Source organism: Limulus polyphemus, unplaced genomic scaffold (genome assembly GCF_000517525.1).
Source record: "Limulus polyphemus unplaced genomic scaffold, Limulus_polyphemus-2.1.2 Scaffold4932, whole genome shotgun sequence".
Classification (NCBI taxonomy): Eukaryota; Metazoa; Arthropoda; class Merostomata; order Xiphosura; family Limulidae; genus Limulus; species Limulus polyphemus.
Genome location: NW_013670542.1, coordinates 51,068 through 68,115, shown reverse-complemented (window position 1 = coordinate 68,115; position 17,048 = coordinate 51,068). Strand labels below are relative to the sequence as shown.

At 32.8% G+C, this 17,048-nt stretch overlaps 1 protein-coding gene across 1 annotated transcript in view; it reads right to left on the bottom strand.

The window, feature by feature from the left end:
* LOC106471877 (chloride channel protein D-like) overlaps positions 1 to 15,877 on the bottom strand; it is a gene marked incomplete at its 3' end in the record, with an annotated part of 23,785 nt that extends 7,908 nt beyond the window's left edge. The window contains exons 1-9 of the mRNA XM_013932501.2: positions 15,865 to 15,877; positions 15,320 to 15,476; positions 12,339 to 12,478; positions 6,140 to 6,269; positions 4,238 to 4,318; positions 3,225 to 3,400; positions 2,662 to 2,754; positions 1,438 to 1,681; positions 732 to 923 (exon numbers count right to left, since the gene is read on the bottom strand). Coding sequence (XP_013787955.2) covers positions 732 to 923; positions 1,438 to 1,681; positions 2,662 to 2,754; positions 3,225 to 3,400; positions 4,238 to 4,318; positions 6,140 to 6,269; positions 12,339 to 12,478; positions 15,320 to 15,466 — 1,203 coding nt within the window. The remainder of the gene's footprint in view (positions 1 to 731; positions 924 to 1,437; positions 1,682 to 2,661; positions 2,755 to 3,224; positions 3,401 to 4,237; positions 4,319 to 6,139; positions 6,270 to 12,338; positions 12,479 to 15,319; positions 15,477 to 15,864) is intronic.
* Between the last annotated feature and the right edge of the window lie 1,171 nt (positions 15,878 to 17,048).

Here is a 17,048-nt window from a genome sequence, read left to right as displayed (position 1 = left end):
CAAACTAAGACATCATCATCACAGTAGGCAAAAATATCGTCAGTGTCCCCATAATAACCTGCAACAAGAACAATAAACCACCATAAGAAGTACTGTTGTGTATGATTTGGTATCGCACCAAACTAAGACATCATCATCACAGTAGGCAAAAATATCGTCAGTGTCCCCATAATAACCTGCAACAAGAACAATAAACCACCATAAGAAGTATTGTTGTGTACGATTTGGTATCGCACCAAACTAAGACATCATCATCACAGTAGGCAAAAGTATTGTCAGTGTCCCCATAATAACCTGCAACAAGAACAATAAACCACCATAAGAAGTATTGTTGTGTACGATTTGGTATCGCACCAAACTAAGACATCATCTAATCAATTTATGAGTCACTTCAGCTAAAGGTATAATTAAAACTTGTCTTGCAGTTATGAATTAGTAAGTAAATAAATATATGCAGAATGTCTATTCTTGTTTAAACCTGAAAAAACAACAACTTATAACCAGAAAAGGATAACTTTTTTAAATATCAGCATTCCAATGAAGATAAAATAATTCACGAATAAATTGGAATTATCCCTAAAAAATTAAGCATAATGTTTATAGCTTGAATGTTCCTAATTTAAATGTTAACAATGTGTAACTAAAAAATAAGCTTTCTCTGCTTCTAAAGTCTATCACAGTATACACACCAATAACTACTTAGTATGAGAGTTTACAGCAGATCAAAATACCATAATGAGAACAGGTTCACACAGCTGGACTAACTGTCTGTAGGGTGAATTCATCTTGGCTAGTAACCGTCTTCTGGCTCTGGCAATCTTTAGATTGGTGAATGTAAAGACTGCACCCAAGATTCCGCCAGCAGCTCCCACAACCACGGTAGGTATAACCGCAATGAAATTCAGTGCTATTTCTTTATCAACCTGTAACAGTATCCAGTACACATTGTTTGGTATGAGTGACAAGTAGTCATAACTACATCAGAAAAAGGTGAGTAAAGAAAGTATCAAGTTAAAAATTAAGAAACTGTTGTACACGGAACAAAGTACTTGAGCTATCTTTCAGTTGCGATAGTTTATCTCAATTTTTGTCTATGTCGCTCTCAACAGCTACATACAAAAATTCTTTATTTTAATTTTCTGCTTCAAAAATCATTTTTGAAACACCTATACAATAGTACTAATTAAACATTTCCATTTTCTCTTGAAAGATTAATGAAATCATACATTTCTGAACATAAAAAATTTAGGCTAATCCTGCCATACAAATGTGATGTATTTTCGAGGTAACAAGCTTATTAAAGACACAGAAGGAACACATTATCCTCTCTAAAGACCCACAAACTGGCCAACAACATAATCATCAGCTTATAATGTTTATTATTTAATTTCCATTTCAGTTTTTTCTTATATGACAAAAGTTGACTAATGGACAAACCTGGAAAAGAATATACTTTTCTGTTTTGAATAGCCCGAAGTCTCCCATATAACGGAAGGCTTCAAAAGCAGAGTTAAAAAGATCAGTAGTGAAGGTGGACACCATACAACAGAAGAAAGTTTGCCACGAAAGTTTCATGTTCCAGAAAGAAGATACTTCTTCCATGGAGAAGAGAAGACCTCCGACAGGGGCTCCAAAAGCTGATGCAATACCTGCCGCAGCTCCTGCAGACACAAAGTTTCTCCTAAAAATATATATCATTACAACTGTGTTAATAGATGCACGCATCTGATCTACTTGTATGCAATTTCGTGGTCAATATTATCAAAAACAGATGGGAGAAAAAAATTAAATAAAAAAAGTAAATTTAAATTATTGAATAAGGATGATGGACCTGATGGAAATGTTGTCAACAGATAGCATGAAATTCTTTAATATGTAAATTGGTGTTTTGATAATTGTATAAATAAGTGTTATTTTTTGCAAAACATTACACTCCTGAGGATGATGCAGCATTATACATCAAAACATGTAGTGTATGAGATTGTTTTTCAGTTTCATCTGGTTTTTATCCTGTACAGTAACTTATTGTATTTTAGTAATTTGGATACTGGAAACAATCTCATTTTTATAGAATTGTGTACTAAATAATCGTTGTTTTTTAAAAATTGAGTTTTTAAGATTGAACATTACACATGTGCCAAAAATGTTTTGAAAAAAAGATGGTAGAAGGTTAAAAAGATGCATTGTAAATGCCAGAAAGAAACGTTACTATAAAGATAATGACTTATTTTTACAAAAGTAGAAGCAAAAAACAAAATATTAAACCAAAGTCACAGAAGAAAACCTTTTCTTCAAACACAAGAATGGCAAACATCAAAGTTCTATATTTATTTAAGAAGAATATCTTCATAAATTAAGGGTTTTGGATTTAATGGACTGCTCCTGGCTGTTATCTAGAGTGTGAAGGCCTCAACGTAGAAACCAAAACATCATCCTGCACTAGAAAGAGACAGTACAGCAGTCTGTTAACAACAAACTGTACCACGTCTATATTACTTAAAACACCCTTAAAACAGCTTTACAAGTTTTAGTGGTATGTGATTATTAATTTATTTCTATCATAGTTTGACCAGGTCTTTCCAAAAAAATATTTAAATGAATAAAAGAAGCAAACACATATTTTCAAAAAAATATACCTTCAAAGATTCAAGATAGGAATACCTGTCTTCTGAGTTTCGGAATCTTGAAAAGAATGGTAACCTGAATCCAAACGTCCCAGATCTGAACTGGCTAAGTCCTGCTCCAATCAATGCTCTATAATGAGACAAACTTTTAGAGATAATTTTTCAACTTTTAAGGAAAATAATTCAATTTATTTTTTTTATCTAAAATAATTTGCATAATTAATTTAGAGAGATAATTTACAAACGGTTTTGTTCTTTTGGTAAGAGTAAATATATATGTGTTTATTTTATAATTTCTATAATTTCAACATGTTTATATTGATATAATGCATATTTATGTTTTGTATAATCTTTTTCCGATTTATCATTTCTCAGATATTAATTAACTGCTGTAAAACACAAAAAAACAACAACAATCTAATAATAATGAAATATAAATCTGTGAAAAAATAAACTACCAACCGAGTTAATTTATTATTTTCTACACTAATATATCAATTACAAGTACACTGTAATAACAATAAAGCTAACAAAACCTAGAATCCTTGTTCTAGGTGAATCAAATATTGGACAGAAGAATGAAAGATTGACTTTTCTTACCCCAAGTGAATCATGGGTCCTTCGGGTCCCACAGGCATCCCACTAGATACGGCACATACACAGGATACAAACTTGACAATCAGTGTCTTAATGTTGAAAATGTGTCGAACAAGGGTGCCATTTAGAAAAGCAATTATTTCAGGGATTCCTGATCCACCTGCACTGGGACGTATAAACTGAAAATGGCATATAATAAAAACAAAGATGTTTGTTCACAGAATTCTTACGGGATTGGAAACCAGAAAATGTAATCCAAAATTTATATTAAGCAATTCATTGATAATTCCTAAAACTTAACTGTATTATGCAAACAGACAACTTCATGCACACAATTAGAAATGGTATAATTACTGATCCTGTACTGTATCAACTTTAGATGAAATATTAATGAAGAAGATGCCACACACAAGCTTTAATGTTACTGACGAATGTTATCGTTTAAAATAATCTTCCCCTCTGACATGTCACTTATATGATCATAATTATGCAGACCAATCTTTGCTGCTTATATTATTTGTTAAGATGCTGAAGAACATTAAAATTTTTTTCAGCTTGATTTTAATGAAAAAATTGTAAAGATCCAAATTACTTCTTATACCTGCTACTTGATAATCTGGGTCCATGTTATGATAAGTAGGAGTATTCCCTTGTAATAAGGAAGAAAGAAAGGTGGCAAAACATCGATCTTGAACAAAAGTACTCAAAATTATAAATATACAAGTAAGAAGGCTTAAACACACTCTGCCATTCTGAACTGAAGGTAAAATTTACTTAAAATTATGGTAACTTGATCATTTAAATGTTTCTTTCTACTATAAAATGTGTGACGTTAATTAATTCTACAAGAAATCACCAAAATAATGTACTTTTTTTTCTTCTTTCTTTTAGAAATATAATCGTCCAAAAATGTTTGTTTATTAATATTTTAATACAAGATTGTTTCTGCTTTTTTTTTATATTGTAGTGGACCAAGATCTTTCAGTAACATAAAGTTTAATTCAAAATAAACTTACCACTACTGTTCCAGAGCTTATCACTACTAATCCCACACTTACTGCTGTAACCCATAGCCAAGCTCTGAGAAAGTCCCGAGCCTAAGAAAATTTTAAATAGAAGTCACTGCTAGGACACCAGGACATGTTGAATATAATTCATGCTTCTTATTTCAGAACCATACAAACAAATTGTTTAACTTTCAGATTACCAACTACTGCATCACATTGAGTGATCTTACTTGGTACGGTACTTAATGTAAAGAATTTACCAAATAAATTATGTTAAATCACTCATTTCCTACCTCAAAAATACACAGAACAACCCAACAGTAATCAATAATATTAGCTGTAATATTGACAGTATTTTTTTTACATTACTTTTTATGTTTCTCACACGTTATTCAAGATCCAGTAACCACAAAAATCACGGAACTCTAAGGAATTCGGTGAATAAGCAGTCTAAAAAAACATCTGATGGGTTGTGTAATTCTGGGGTTAATAAAGGGTTCATATTTACAATATGTACACTGTTTATTAGAATTAACTTTTTTATGCACCTTGGAAAAGTCAAAAACTAGAAATTTGTTTTTGTTAGCAGTTATTAATCTGATCCACAGAAAGATTGACCAATTATCAAAAGGAAGCAGTAGGATAGAATATAGATTCCACTGAGGCCCCCCCCCAAAAAAAAAAATTCAGGTTGTCCGTGAACAAAAAAGTTTGATAACCGCTGCTTTATTTCAATATTTTTATTAACTAAAGAGTGAATGAGGTTCTTGATAAATCTGTGAAAGTTGGAGGTTTCCAAATAAAAGATTAAAAACGTTCAAATTTTAAAACATGAAAGTAATGCCAGTCTTTAAAACAGTTAAAGCATCATTACTGATTTGAGATAACAATCTGAAGTAAAATAAGAATAGACTTGAATCACATCTCCCAAGCCATTTTTAAGTTGTTGTTGATTTTATCGGAAAGCTACTTGAGCGCTATCTGTGTTAGCCATCCCTAATTTTGAAGTGAAAGACTAGAGGTAAAACATGCTAGTCAACATCACTCACCACCAACTCATGGGCTACTCTAATCGAATAGTGGGATTTAATTGTGACTCTTATAACACACCCAATTTAAAAAGGTGGAGTGTGAATTTAGTTTTGGTGGTAACCGTGTGTGGACAACAGATTCATGGATCTGTAGTCCAGCATGTTAACCACTGGGTCGTGCTTGACCCCCCATTTAAAAAAAAAGAAAAAGGATGTAACATGAAAATATAGGTTTTTATAGGATTTCTGCCTAACTAGTTTGGGAAACAACCAATTTTTTCACCTGAATCACTCATAAAGTCATGATATTACCGGGACCAAAATAGATGTATTATATTTTTTCCAATGGATACTTAGCAATTTATAAAGATTTTTATTACCATTACAGCAAAGGATCTTAACCCTTTTCTTCGTAGTCCTGTTCATCACGTATACTTCCACATATATGATTGAGGTTGGTAGAAAAAATATAGGTTTTTTATGGGTCATTTTAACGAAAAAGGAAAAAAAAAGATCATTTTCAAAATATGGGATTTATGGATTCACTGGGCGGTCTTTGTATATAATGTTTGAGATTTGTTAACTTTGACAACCATGTCCACCATTACTTGCCCTAAATCAGCTTGAAACACATGAATTGTTTGTTGTGTTGAATACAAGAAAATACAATGAATATCAATACATTTAGAAGAAATAAGTTTAATTAACAAGTTGTGTAAATTTATCAGAGTAATTATATGACACAAACATTACACAAACAGTGACAGGGCCTTTCACAATCTTTACCTATCATGTCATAAAAATGCTTTGTTTAACACTGTACATTATGCTTTGAAATGGATCTCACACATTCCTGATCCATTACACTTGAAAGTCATACCTCAATAAGTTCTCTAGCCTTCTCATGCTTGAGTTCAGCAAGAAGATCAATCAGCTGATGAAGAAGAAATCCAACAAATCCTACAGCAAATCCAATCAGCCCCATCATAACCCATCGATCCCAGTCAAGTCTGTTAAAAGTAAACAAGAGTGAAACAATTAACTCCATCTTTATTTGACAATGAATAAAACACTACAGCTTTATTGTGATATGAAATATGCCTTTAATTACAAAGTTCCTTAACTGAAGACAGTGGTTTAAAAAACACACCAATTCTCATATATCCAGCAACCCGAAGGCAAAGCTAAAACAAAACATATCAATTCTCATATGTCCAGCAACCAGAAGACAACAGCTTATAAAACAACATCAATTCTCATATGTCCAGCAACCAGAAGACAACAGCTTATAAAACAACATCAATTCTCATATGTCCAGCAACCTGAAGACAACAGCTTAAAACAAACAACATCAATTCTCATATGTCCAGCAACCCGAAGGCAAAGCTAAAAACAAAAACATATCAATTCTCACATGTCCAGCAACACGGAGGCAAAGCTAAAAAAACACACATCAATTGTCGTGTGTCCAGCAACCCGAAGGCAAAGCTAAAAACAAAAACATATCAATTCTCACATGTCCAGCAACCCGAAGACAACAGCTTAAAACAAACAACATCAATTCTCATATGTCCAACAACCCGAAGACAACAGCTTAAAACAAACAACATCAATTCTCATATGTCCAGCAACCCGAAGACAACAGCTTAAAAAAACACACATCAATTCTCATATGTCCAGCAACCCGAAGACAACAGCTTAAAAAACACACATCAATTCTCATATGTCCAGCAACCCGAAGGCAAAGCTACTAAGGTTACCTGCTGTTATTCATAATTTTGAATTAGTGACCAGAAGGACAGCAGAACCATACCACCCACCAGTAAAGATAAGGAACTGACTGTCACTCTTATAATGCACCAACAATTAAAGTGAGGAGAATATTTTGTGATATCAAAACAGGTTCAAACATGGCTCACCAGCTATGAAATCTAGAGCTCTACCACATAGCCAACTCGTGCCCTTGGAGGAAGCCAATCCATGACCTTGAAGGAAGCCAACACGTGTCCTCGAAGGAAGCAATGTTTATTTATTTTGTTTATTTGTAGTCAAGCACAAAGCAACACAATGGGCTATCTGTGCTATGCCCACCACGAGTATCAAAACTTGGCTTTTAGCATTTTAAGTCCACAGGCACACAGCTGAGCCACCAGGGGGACAGGAAGCAGTGACACAGAATAAAACTTTACATGATATCAGTGGGGGGAATATTTGTTTGTCTGTTTTGAGGGAAGGGGGGGTATGTATTTGAGACTGCTTAGGTGTGCACTAGTTGCCACCAGGGAGAACAAGAAGTAATGACACAGAATAAAGCTTTACATGATATCAGTGGGGGGGATATTTGTTTGTCTGTTTTGAGGGAAGAGGGGGGTATGTATTTGAGACTGCTTACTTGTGCACTAGTAATGACACAGAATAAAGTTTTACATGATATCAGTGGGGGGGATATTTGTTTGTCTGTTTTGAGGGAAGAGGGGGGTATGTATTTGAGACTGCTTACTTGTGCACTAGTAATGACACAGAATAAAGCTTTACATGATATCAGTGGGGGGGATATTTGTTTGTCTGTTTTGAGGGAAGAGGGGGGTATGTATTTGAGACTGCTTACTTGTGCACTAGTAATGACACAGAATAAAGCTTTACATGATATACAGTGGGGGGGATATTTGTTTGTCTGTTTTGAGGGAAGAGGGGGGTATGTATTTGAGACTGCTTACTTGTGCACTAGTTGCACCTACGTGGTTTTCTTAAGATAACTGTACTAAATGAAAAAAATGCACATCTTCTGAATGGTTTGACACCCTACTATGGAATTTGAGGTTAGTATTCGAGACACCTTGGAATTGGGTGACACAAGTTTGGAATGGTTGGCACCGCAGTTTGCAGTTGAAATCTGTATTAATATGTATACAGGGAGTCCAAAAAAGTCTGGAACCATAGGCACTTCAACAAATTTTACAGTATGTGTTCCACATGCTGTCCTTTTAATCCAAAAAAAGTTTGGATTAACAAAAGAATTAACTCAACCTTTACCAGCGCCATGTATCTAAAATTAAGAAAAGCTGCAAATAACTTGTGGTTCCAGACATCCTCCATAACCACAGGTTGAAGTATAGAATTGTAACCACATGAAAAGGTAAAATGAGACTTAACAACTGCACAAACAAAATGATGGCCACTTCATGGAATGCACGAGCACTTTCGATAAATTTACACCCTGCCTTTATATTACACCGGTGGTAATACACATATTGTGCAGATTTGCAAAAATATGTGTCAAGAAATTTCATGGTGTCTTCAGTATTAGCCTCAAATTTCGAGATAAGTTATCAAACCATTCGGGAGATACACCATTTTAATTTAGTACATAAGCCTTAAGAGCAATGTGCAGTACAAGTCATATGAGTGTCAACATTTAACAGTAGTTTAGAGTTGTAATGGATATTTCACTGGAATTCAGTATTTAGCATATTTTGCCAGATATTTGTTTTGGCAGGAGATAAGTACCTATTTGGCAGTCAAATAATTACAATTTTCATATAATTTATCTGGAATGGTGTAACATAAAAATAGGCTTGGACTGTGAAGGAGTGTGTGAATTTCAACCCAGCCTCAGAAGTCAGAGTTTCACCCCTACTCTCTCTCACAGTACAGAAGGACATAACCAGGCATTTGTTGGCTTTGCTAACTCAGCCTATTGTCTAAACACTTACCACCAAGACATTAGGTTTAATCACCTGAATATGGAATTAAGGGGCCTTTTCTGCCTAAAACCTACTCCAGGGACAAGGAGGTTATAAACTAACATAGAAAAGGTCAATTAATTAATAACTATATTAAACTAGAATAGTACTGGCACAAACAAATTTGATCATGTTAGTAAAGATTATTCAACTCAGTTATCAATAATGTACACTTGTTTAATTTTGGTATTTTCCAAAGCATATGACCCTGCTTTCTTATATTAACACGTTTGATACCACGTGCTCCACCGGTGGATCACAACTGACCTTTAGTGAAGTACTGCGTGACACACTGGTGGGTCATAGACAATGCTCCACCGATGAGTCACAACTGACCTTTAGTTATAGACTGCATGACACACTGGTGGGTCACAGGCAATGCTCCACCAGTGGGTCACAACTGACCTTTAGTTATGGACTGTGTGACACACTGGTGGGTCACAAACAATGCTCCACCAGTGGGTCACAACTGACCTTTAGTAATGGATTGCATGACACACTGGTGGGTCACAGACAATGCTCCATCAGTGGGTCACAAATGAGCTTTAGTTATGGACATGACAATTATGTTTGAAAGCCAAATTTCTCTTATGGCATATGAGTTTAGGACACTGCGACTACTCCTCAGCATCTCTTAAATAACTTTAGTGTAGGAATTATTAATACAACTGGTGGCAGCAAAAGTGTTAAACAAACAAGTCCTTTTAAATTTAAAGCAAATTGAAATAATTTTAGTACAGTAAGAAAACAATAAAGCTTTCTATTTATTAAATAATAGTCACCAGCACTTCTAATTTGTTTTGCATTCTTGTGATGCAAGAACAGTAACCATTTGACATTTTGCAGAAGCAACCAATTTCTTTGTGACTCATAAATGTTGTTGGCTTTTGAGAACAGTATTCACTATATACACAATGCTGAAAGGGGCTGATTGGATCCTTCATTACAATAACATACTAGATCATCACTTTAAAAGTGTTAGAGATAAATATAAATCAATTTTGCTGGTGACAGCAACTTCTTTGTTATGATCTATTTGACCAATATCATTAATGTCACAAATACCTGAAAATATTTCACTGTAGTATACCAGAAAGAGTCGCGTGACTCCTGCCGTAAACTTTTAATGGATGGTGGTGCTAATGGTGAGAAGTCATCCAAGTCACTTCCAGTACTTGTCTTCAACCAACAGGTGATGCGAAATTGTGTTAGTTCTCTCTCTCTCCATCAAACTCTGGTTCACTGCTTGGTTCTGTTCCTCTTTAACCTACTGCATCTGGTGCATATATGGCCTCTAAACGTTTTTTTCTGTTCACTGCATCAACTCATCACAGTCAATACTATCTAGTAAATCCATAAAACAATCTGGATTTTCAAACCTTTGGCAGCACTTGGTAATTTCCTCAAAGGGTTACAGCAAATTCTAAACTTGCCTCCAATAGGAACAACTAATTATTGTCAAGGTTGGTGGTGGTGGCACAGATGCACCGATTTATTTTGTTTCATAGGCCTTTCAAGAAGATAGCATGTTGAATTCCATCTTGTACAAGTTTCTTTTAAGGCATATTTAAGTCATTTTGTTCAGTCATTAATTTTGAACATGCTACAGCAGCACTGCTTCTAGGATTTTTCTCAAGTGGGCCAAATCCCCCAATGACTTCCAGAAAGTGGGCCATCCTTTAATGAAGTAGGCAGCTACTTTGCGAGTCGTAAAATCATAACATGATCAGGTAACTTTTATTTGAAGAAACAGTGAATTGAAACATTTCAATTTGTTTCATTTGTGTATGTACTGAACAATATGGTATGTATGAAGTGTTTTTCAAAATAAATATCTTGGAACTTCTCAATTATTCTTTTACTGTAGATCAACTCTTCAGATTATAATCCTAAAGGATTGATGATCAAGTTATGTGGTGATATTTTTTCATTTCCTTCCATTTCGGAAAGTTCCGGTTACGACTGTGATCTATCGTTATAAAGTCATTCGTAATATATTTCGAAGGGCAGTGCACACAAAAAATTTAAATGCATACTTCTATTATTTTTTGCATGAATTAGTGCGCAGGCAAATGATTATTTTTGTATCCAGTGGCAATCAAAATAGCGTAAATACGCAAATTACACGTCCCAAAAGCAACACTGTACAGACAAGTGACTAAAGTGTGTAATAACCTTTCTACTGACTGTTATGAGATCAACTATAGATGGCAGAGATTCCAAAGCATTCACGATCACAATGTGTGGAGAAAATATGTCACACTGGACAATCCAGAGTCATTAGAACCTTTTACAATATTTTCTAAATTACCTCTTATTAAGATTGAATATTTTTTCTTTTTGATTTCCCATACATTTGTTAGATCTTCCAACATTCTCTTCATTGCATCACAGGTTGAGATGTAAAGAATTGGACACATAATGTTGTAAATTGCTAAAACACCACCCTATTTACAGGTTGAGATTTAAAGAAGAAATGGAAATGTCCAGATAGGACTACTGTTCAGAAAATTATTTCATCTCATAAAAAAAAATATTATTGGCAGTTCCATACATTAGGCAGAGCCACTTATAATGTTAGTATTCACCAGGAGTTATTATATAATCCTTCATTAAAGTATTGCTACTGTAATTTGTTTACCTTACCTGTCTTACTCGTGTCCTGTGAAACTAATGAAATTGTTTGTTGAAATGAATATATAAACTATTGGACAGCTTAATATTTGGCCAAAGAACTTGACTGAATACTTACTATCTGACCAAAACACCAGATATTACAGCTCTAAACAGTATTCCGAACTTTGTAATATCTCTGAGAAAAGTTCAGAGTACTTAGAAAAATTTATAATTTACAGGTCTTGGAATCTTCATAAAATGTTTCATCTAATTTCATGTTTAATCTAAAACTAAATCTTATCATCATACACAAATCTAAATAATTAGAATGCAAGACAATTTCTTGGTTTTATACTATACAGGTAATAAAGACAGATATTATTATATTATTATTTATAACACAACTATGATTACTCTGAACCATAGCATTTGTCTGCTAATAAAGAATTTATAAACTTGTCACTTGAAGTTCCAGTCTTATTTTCTGGATGAAGACGCTGATTAAAAATGGAAGAAAACAAAAATATAAAAACTAATTTTTTTTAAACGATGCTTCAGAGTTAACAAAGGGATTACTTATATTATGAGAAAGAACGAAGAAATTTTGTACTGTATTACATGGTATTCCAAGCTTACTTGGCCAGTTGACATAGCCACCTGTTGATCAAAGCAAAAGTTAATGCTGCTTTGAAAAAAAGAGAAGAAAAAGTAACTACTGACCTAGCAGGTTGCTTCGTAATCCAGTCTCGGTAAACTTTGCTGTGTGGAGGTAGGTAATCTAAACTTTCATACCGAGCAAGAATCTCTCTCTCTTTCTCAGTGTACTTGTGATTTACGTAAGCACTTTCAAGGTCTCGACCCTAGAAGTCAACATGTAATTTTATAGAAATGAAGCGAATGAGAGCTGAAATCAAAACTATGAAATTATCACTAAAGAGACCATTCTGCCATTACTGACTTTGAAAAAAAAAATTTGTGTGAAATAGAAACATTTAAAGCTGGTTACTCAAAAAAAGTTTGATGGGATCAACATCGAGTGAGACAAAATTTCAAATTTAAGTAAATACACATTTGTTTCTTTTTAACTAACCAAAATACATAACCTTCATCTGAATCAATCGAACACCATTATTAACAGAATTAATATGCTTACAGCTAAAAATGCTATATAAAAATATACTTATTTTACAAGTATCTTTTTTTAGCTCAATTCCAATAGAAAATCAAAGCTACATGAAAATAAATACTTAGCTGTTATTGCTATAAAAAACAAAGTATAAAGAATTACTTTAGAGGTTCAGAGACAGTGTGGCCCTTCTAGCTGCGAGAATAAATTATTTAGTAGGGTCCATGGCCTAATATGAAAGATATCAGGTTTATGTTTAGAGCAAAAGGTGAGCTGGTTGGACCCGTTGGATATTATTTCAGGGTAAGGGTGAATTATATGTTACAGACAGACTATACTCAAGCAAAATAGGCAATAGGATGTTTGGAAAGAGTATAAAAGATGTTCCTTAAAAACAGTTTTAACTAAACTTGCATACTAGTATGGGAAATTAGAAATAAACAAAAGAATGTTTAATGATTGTTAGAACAATGAGGAGAATGGAAAAGGGAAACTTAGAGCATAAAAGTTAAATAACAGTTTTAAAGATAGGTTTATCAGATTTAAAAGTAAACAGAGCAGATTCAAAAATAAGCTTAGCTGATAATATTCTAATGTTAGGAATAAAATGGATAAGTTCAGGACTGCAAATGAAACTAAAGTCTATGATATAAATGAATTACTGAAACTTGGTTAGACTTGGAGAACACTGATAATTGGTATATTTTGAAATTTCAGGTAATGTTACTTAATAGTGATTGATGTTTTAAAAGAGAGGGATATATAATATATATCCCTTTATATAAGGGATGAACTACTGCCTGATGGGATTAAAGGCATAAAAGAATGGTAATGAAAAGGTTGAATCTACACAGATTACAATTAGGGGTTTCAAGGGTAGAAAGTTCTTAAATGTGATTTGTTATAAGACTAATGACATCGATGAGAAATTGTATAATGAGAACAGGGTTAATACTTTAACACGAATATTGATGTAATAATTACTGGATCATTTCATTTTAGACACAATGATTGGAACTGTATGGAGCCACATAGTGAGGGTAAAAAGGGTTTCTTGAATTGGTAAGTTGGACAAATATTTGGGAAATGACCTTTAACCATAAGGACAAAGTAATGGATTTGAGCAGTAATTTGGATCACATATTTAATATAAATGTGAACCAATTCAGTAGCATGGCTGAAGAAAAGGATCTTGAAATAATTTTCTCAAGCATTCGGTGCTCTGTTGTTAGTAGTAAATCTAATAAGGATTTAAGGTGTATTTACACTGATTACAAGTCAAGAGAGGTAAATATATCGGCACAAATTGCTACTCAAGCTTCATTTTGAATAATATATATAGTTTACATTTCTGTATCTAAAAAAAGGATATTGACTTAATGGAAAGGTTTTAAAGGATGATTCCAAGGATGGAATAATTATCTTATAGAGAGAGGTTAAGATGTCTTAATGGATTTTATCTTGTTGAAGTTTACAGGATTGATAGGACAAAGGCCACTGATTTCTTTGCACTGTATTTTTATCAATAAGATGAGGGGACATACATTTAAGGTTTGGAAAAAACAGTTTTATTTTTCTTACAGACATGGGTGTCTTCAGGAATTTTTCCAGGAATGAGAGGCAAAGTAGTGTGAAATTGTGAAAAAAAAATGAATGAATAAAGAAAGAATTATGTTTCTCATTTTCTTGGGGAAGGGGGGGTGCAAGTACCTGACCCCGCTCCCAACTTCGGTCACCCATGCTTAGAGGGTGATTGGCTTATGGGATGAGTTGCCATTGGCAGTATCGTAGGTTGGCACCTTATAGAACTTAAGAGAGAAATAGATGATTTCTTGGAAAATAAATAAAAGAAGAGCTTAAGTTTTTCTTTTTCTCAGAGATGGATGTACAGGGACTGCCTTGAAGGACCAAATGGGCATTTGTTGTTCATATTCTGTATTATTCAACAGATTAATATTGAAACTACTTTGAAAGCTAAAGAAAGGTTATTTGACAAAAAAAATTCCTTGGAATGCCTAACTAAAATTCAAATAGCTCTGTGGCATGTAAATATCACCTGTCTTTGTTCTCTTTGGTCAAAAATAACTAAAACTTATTTTTTTATTTTCTAGAAACTAATTCTGTTCTTTACAACTAAATTCATTCCTCTATATCTATATAAAAATCTGCCATTTTGGTATTTTTTAACTAAATGCAAATATGAGACATTTGTTACATAAATCACTTGTTTCATAAGTTATCACAATCTTATAAAGAATTTAATCCTCTAAACAAATTACAATCACATACATAGATATCGTACTTGTAGAGAGTTCTGTCCTTTTGATGAACTTTTATGACCTCCTCTAATAACCTACGACCCTTGCCATACAGATTTAATGAATAATATTTTTATGGTAGAACTTTAAATAATAAATTATTTTAAATACACATTTACTACGATGTTGTTCTTAGAAATTGAAAGATTAAATAAAATGTGACTTTTATGCTTCTTAAGAAAATCATTAACCCAAAACATATGAATACATAGATATTTTATTTTTTACTTTCGGGAATTTAAAATGGAGTCTTTTACCCTAGCAAAGAAACTGTGATTATCATCATCATCATCTGGCTGTGGTGCTCCAGTATCCCCTGCATCTTCAACAACATGCCTTAGAACTCTATAGCGAATGTTTGACTCATTTTCCACATTCCCTCTTCCAATATCTGGTTCAGCCATTTTTATATCACTAAAAAATTTAATAGAAAGAATTAAACAGTACTCAAGTCAGTGTGTTGGAGTTTCTCTTTTAGTTTGGATCATAATATAACATAGGGATATATTTTAACCCTGATATCTATGTAAACACATTATACTGAAGTTGATGCATGAACAAATACTCTGTGTAAGTTATTCTGGTATTACTAATGTGTGCTATTTTTAAATGGAAATACATATATTTAAAACCATGGTTATTTCTATAATTACAAAATTGTGCTTTAAATTTGTTAAACTCTGATTTATCTAATTAAACTTGAAAATCTTGTCCAAGGGAAAACAATAGTTACTCTACAACTAAAAGTGAAACTAAAACACTGTTCATGAAAATATTTTACTGAACACAAAATATTTCTTACTGGTTGTATGGCAAATTTGTTGTTACAATTTTACTTGTACAACTACATTATTAAAAATAAAAATCATGTTGCAAACTTATAAATATAATTAAGTTACATTATCTTTCGTCTTTCCCTCTTTTCCGTGGTGGTATTATTGTAAACACAATCTGGAATCTATCGTTTAAGTTTAAATATATGCTAGTTGCAATGCTATTAAGCTATTTAAAGTTTATTTAATTTTAAACATTAAGTTAAATGTTATTGTTAACACTTGAGATGACAAGTTAAAAACAAAGTTGATAAGCGTCCCTTTCCACAAGTTAACCATTCACTTAATGTGAAGAAAGTGAAATCATCTTATCATAAATTAATTTATAATTTTAATTAGAAATGTTCAAGTACATTATTATTATTAATAAACCAATCTTAGCGTTAACATTTAACATAACATATTTTAAAATAACATTAGTATTACGTCTTAAAATATACTAATTTAAAATTATATTCATACTACTTCAGTTCTAATTTTTGTTAGGCATAGGGTACTATGGTTAATTTTTTACGATTATAATGTCCCTACGTTATATGTAGAAGTTATAAGCCTAAATTATTATAAATAACTATAAATCTCTCACACCCACTGATCACTCGTAGTCAGATTAGTGCTCACACCCCGCTAACCATTATTTTACACAAGTGCCCTCTCTATTTTCAAAGTATTTTTATTGTAAAGTGAAAAGTAAGCCATTAAAATTTAAATAAAAGTAATTTACAGAATAAATGTAAACAAGAAGTATAATAAATTCTTCTGAACGACTAAAATTAATTTGGAAACCATTTAGATGAATTGACATAGTAACTTTCCGATAAAATATTCCTAATTATAATTTCATACAGGATAGTACTTCGTTAATTTGGGGTTTTAGCCGCTTAATTAATAAAGCAACTTTGATGTAAATGATGTCATAATTTTTTTTATGGGCATAGATTCTTTGTTTGTTGTTAAGTGCAAAGCTCCACATCGGGCTATCTGTGTTATGTCAATCGCGGGTATCGAAACTCGAATTTAGCGTCATAAGCTCTCAGACTCACAACTAAGCCACCGAGTGGACATGACCTTAATACTTTCACACATTTTCATATCTGACAATTTATTCATTAGTCTAAAAAACAGACAAAATTGTATATGTTTCGAAACAATT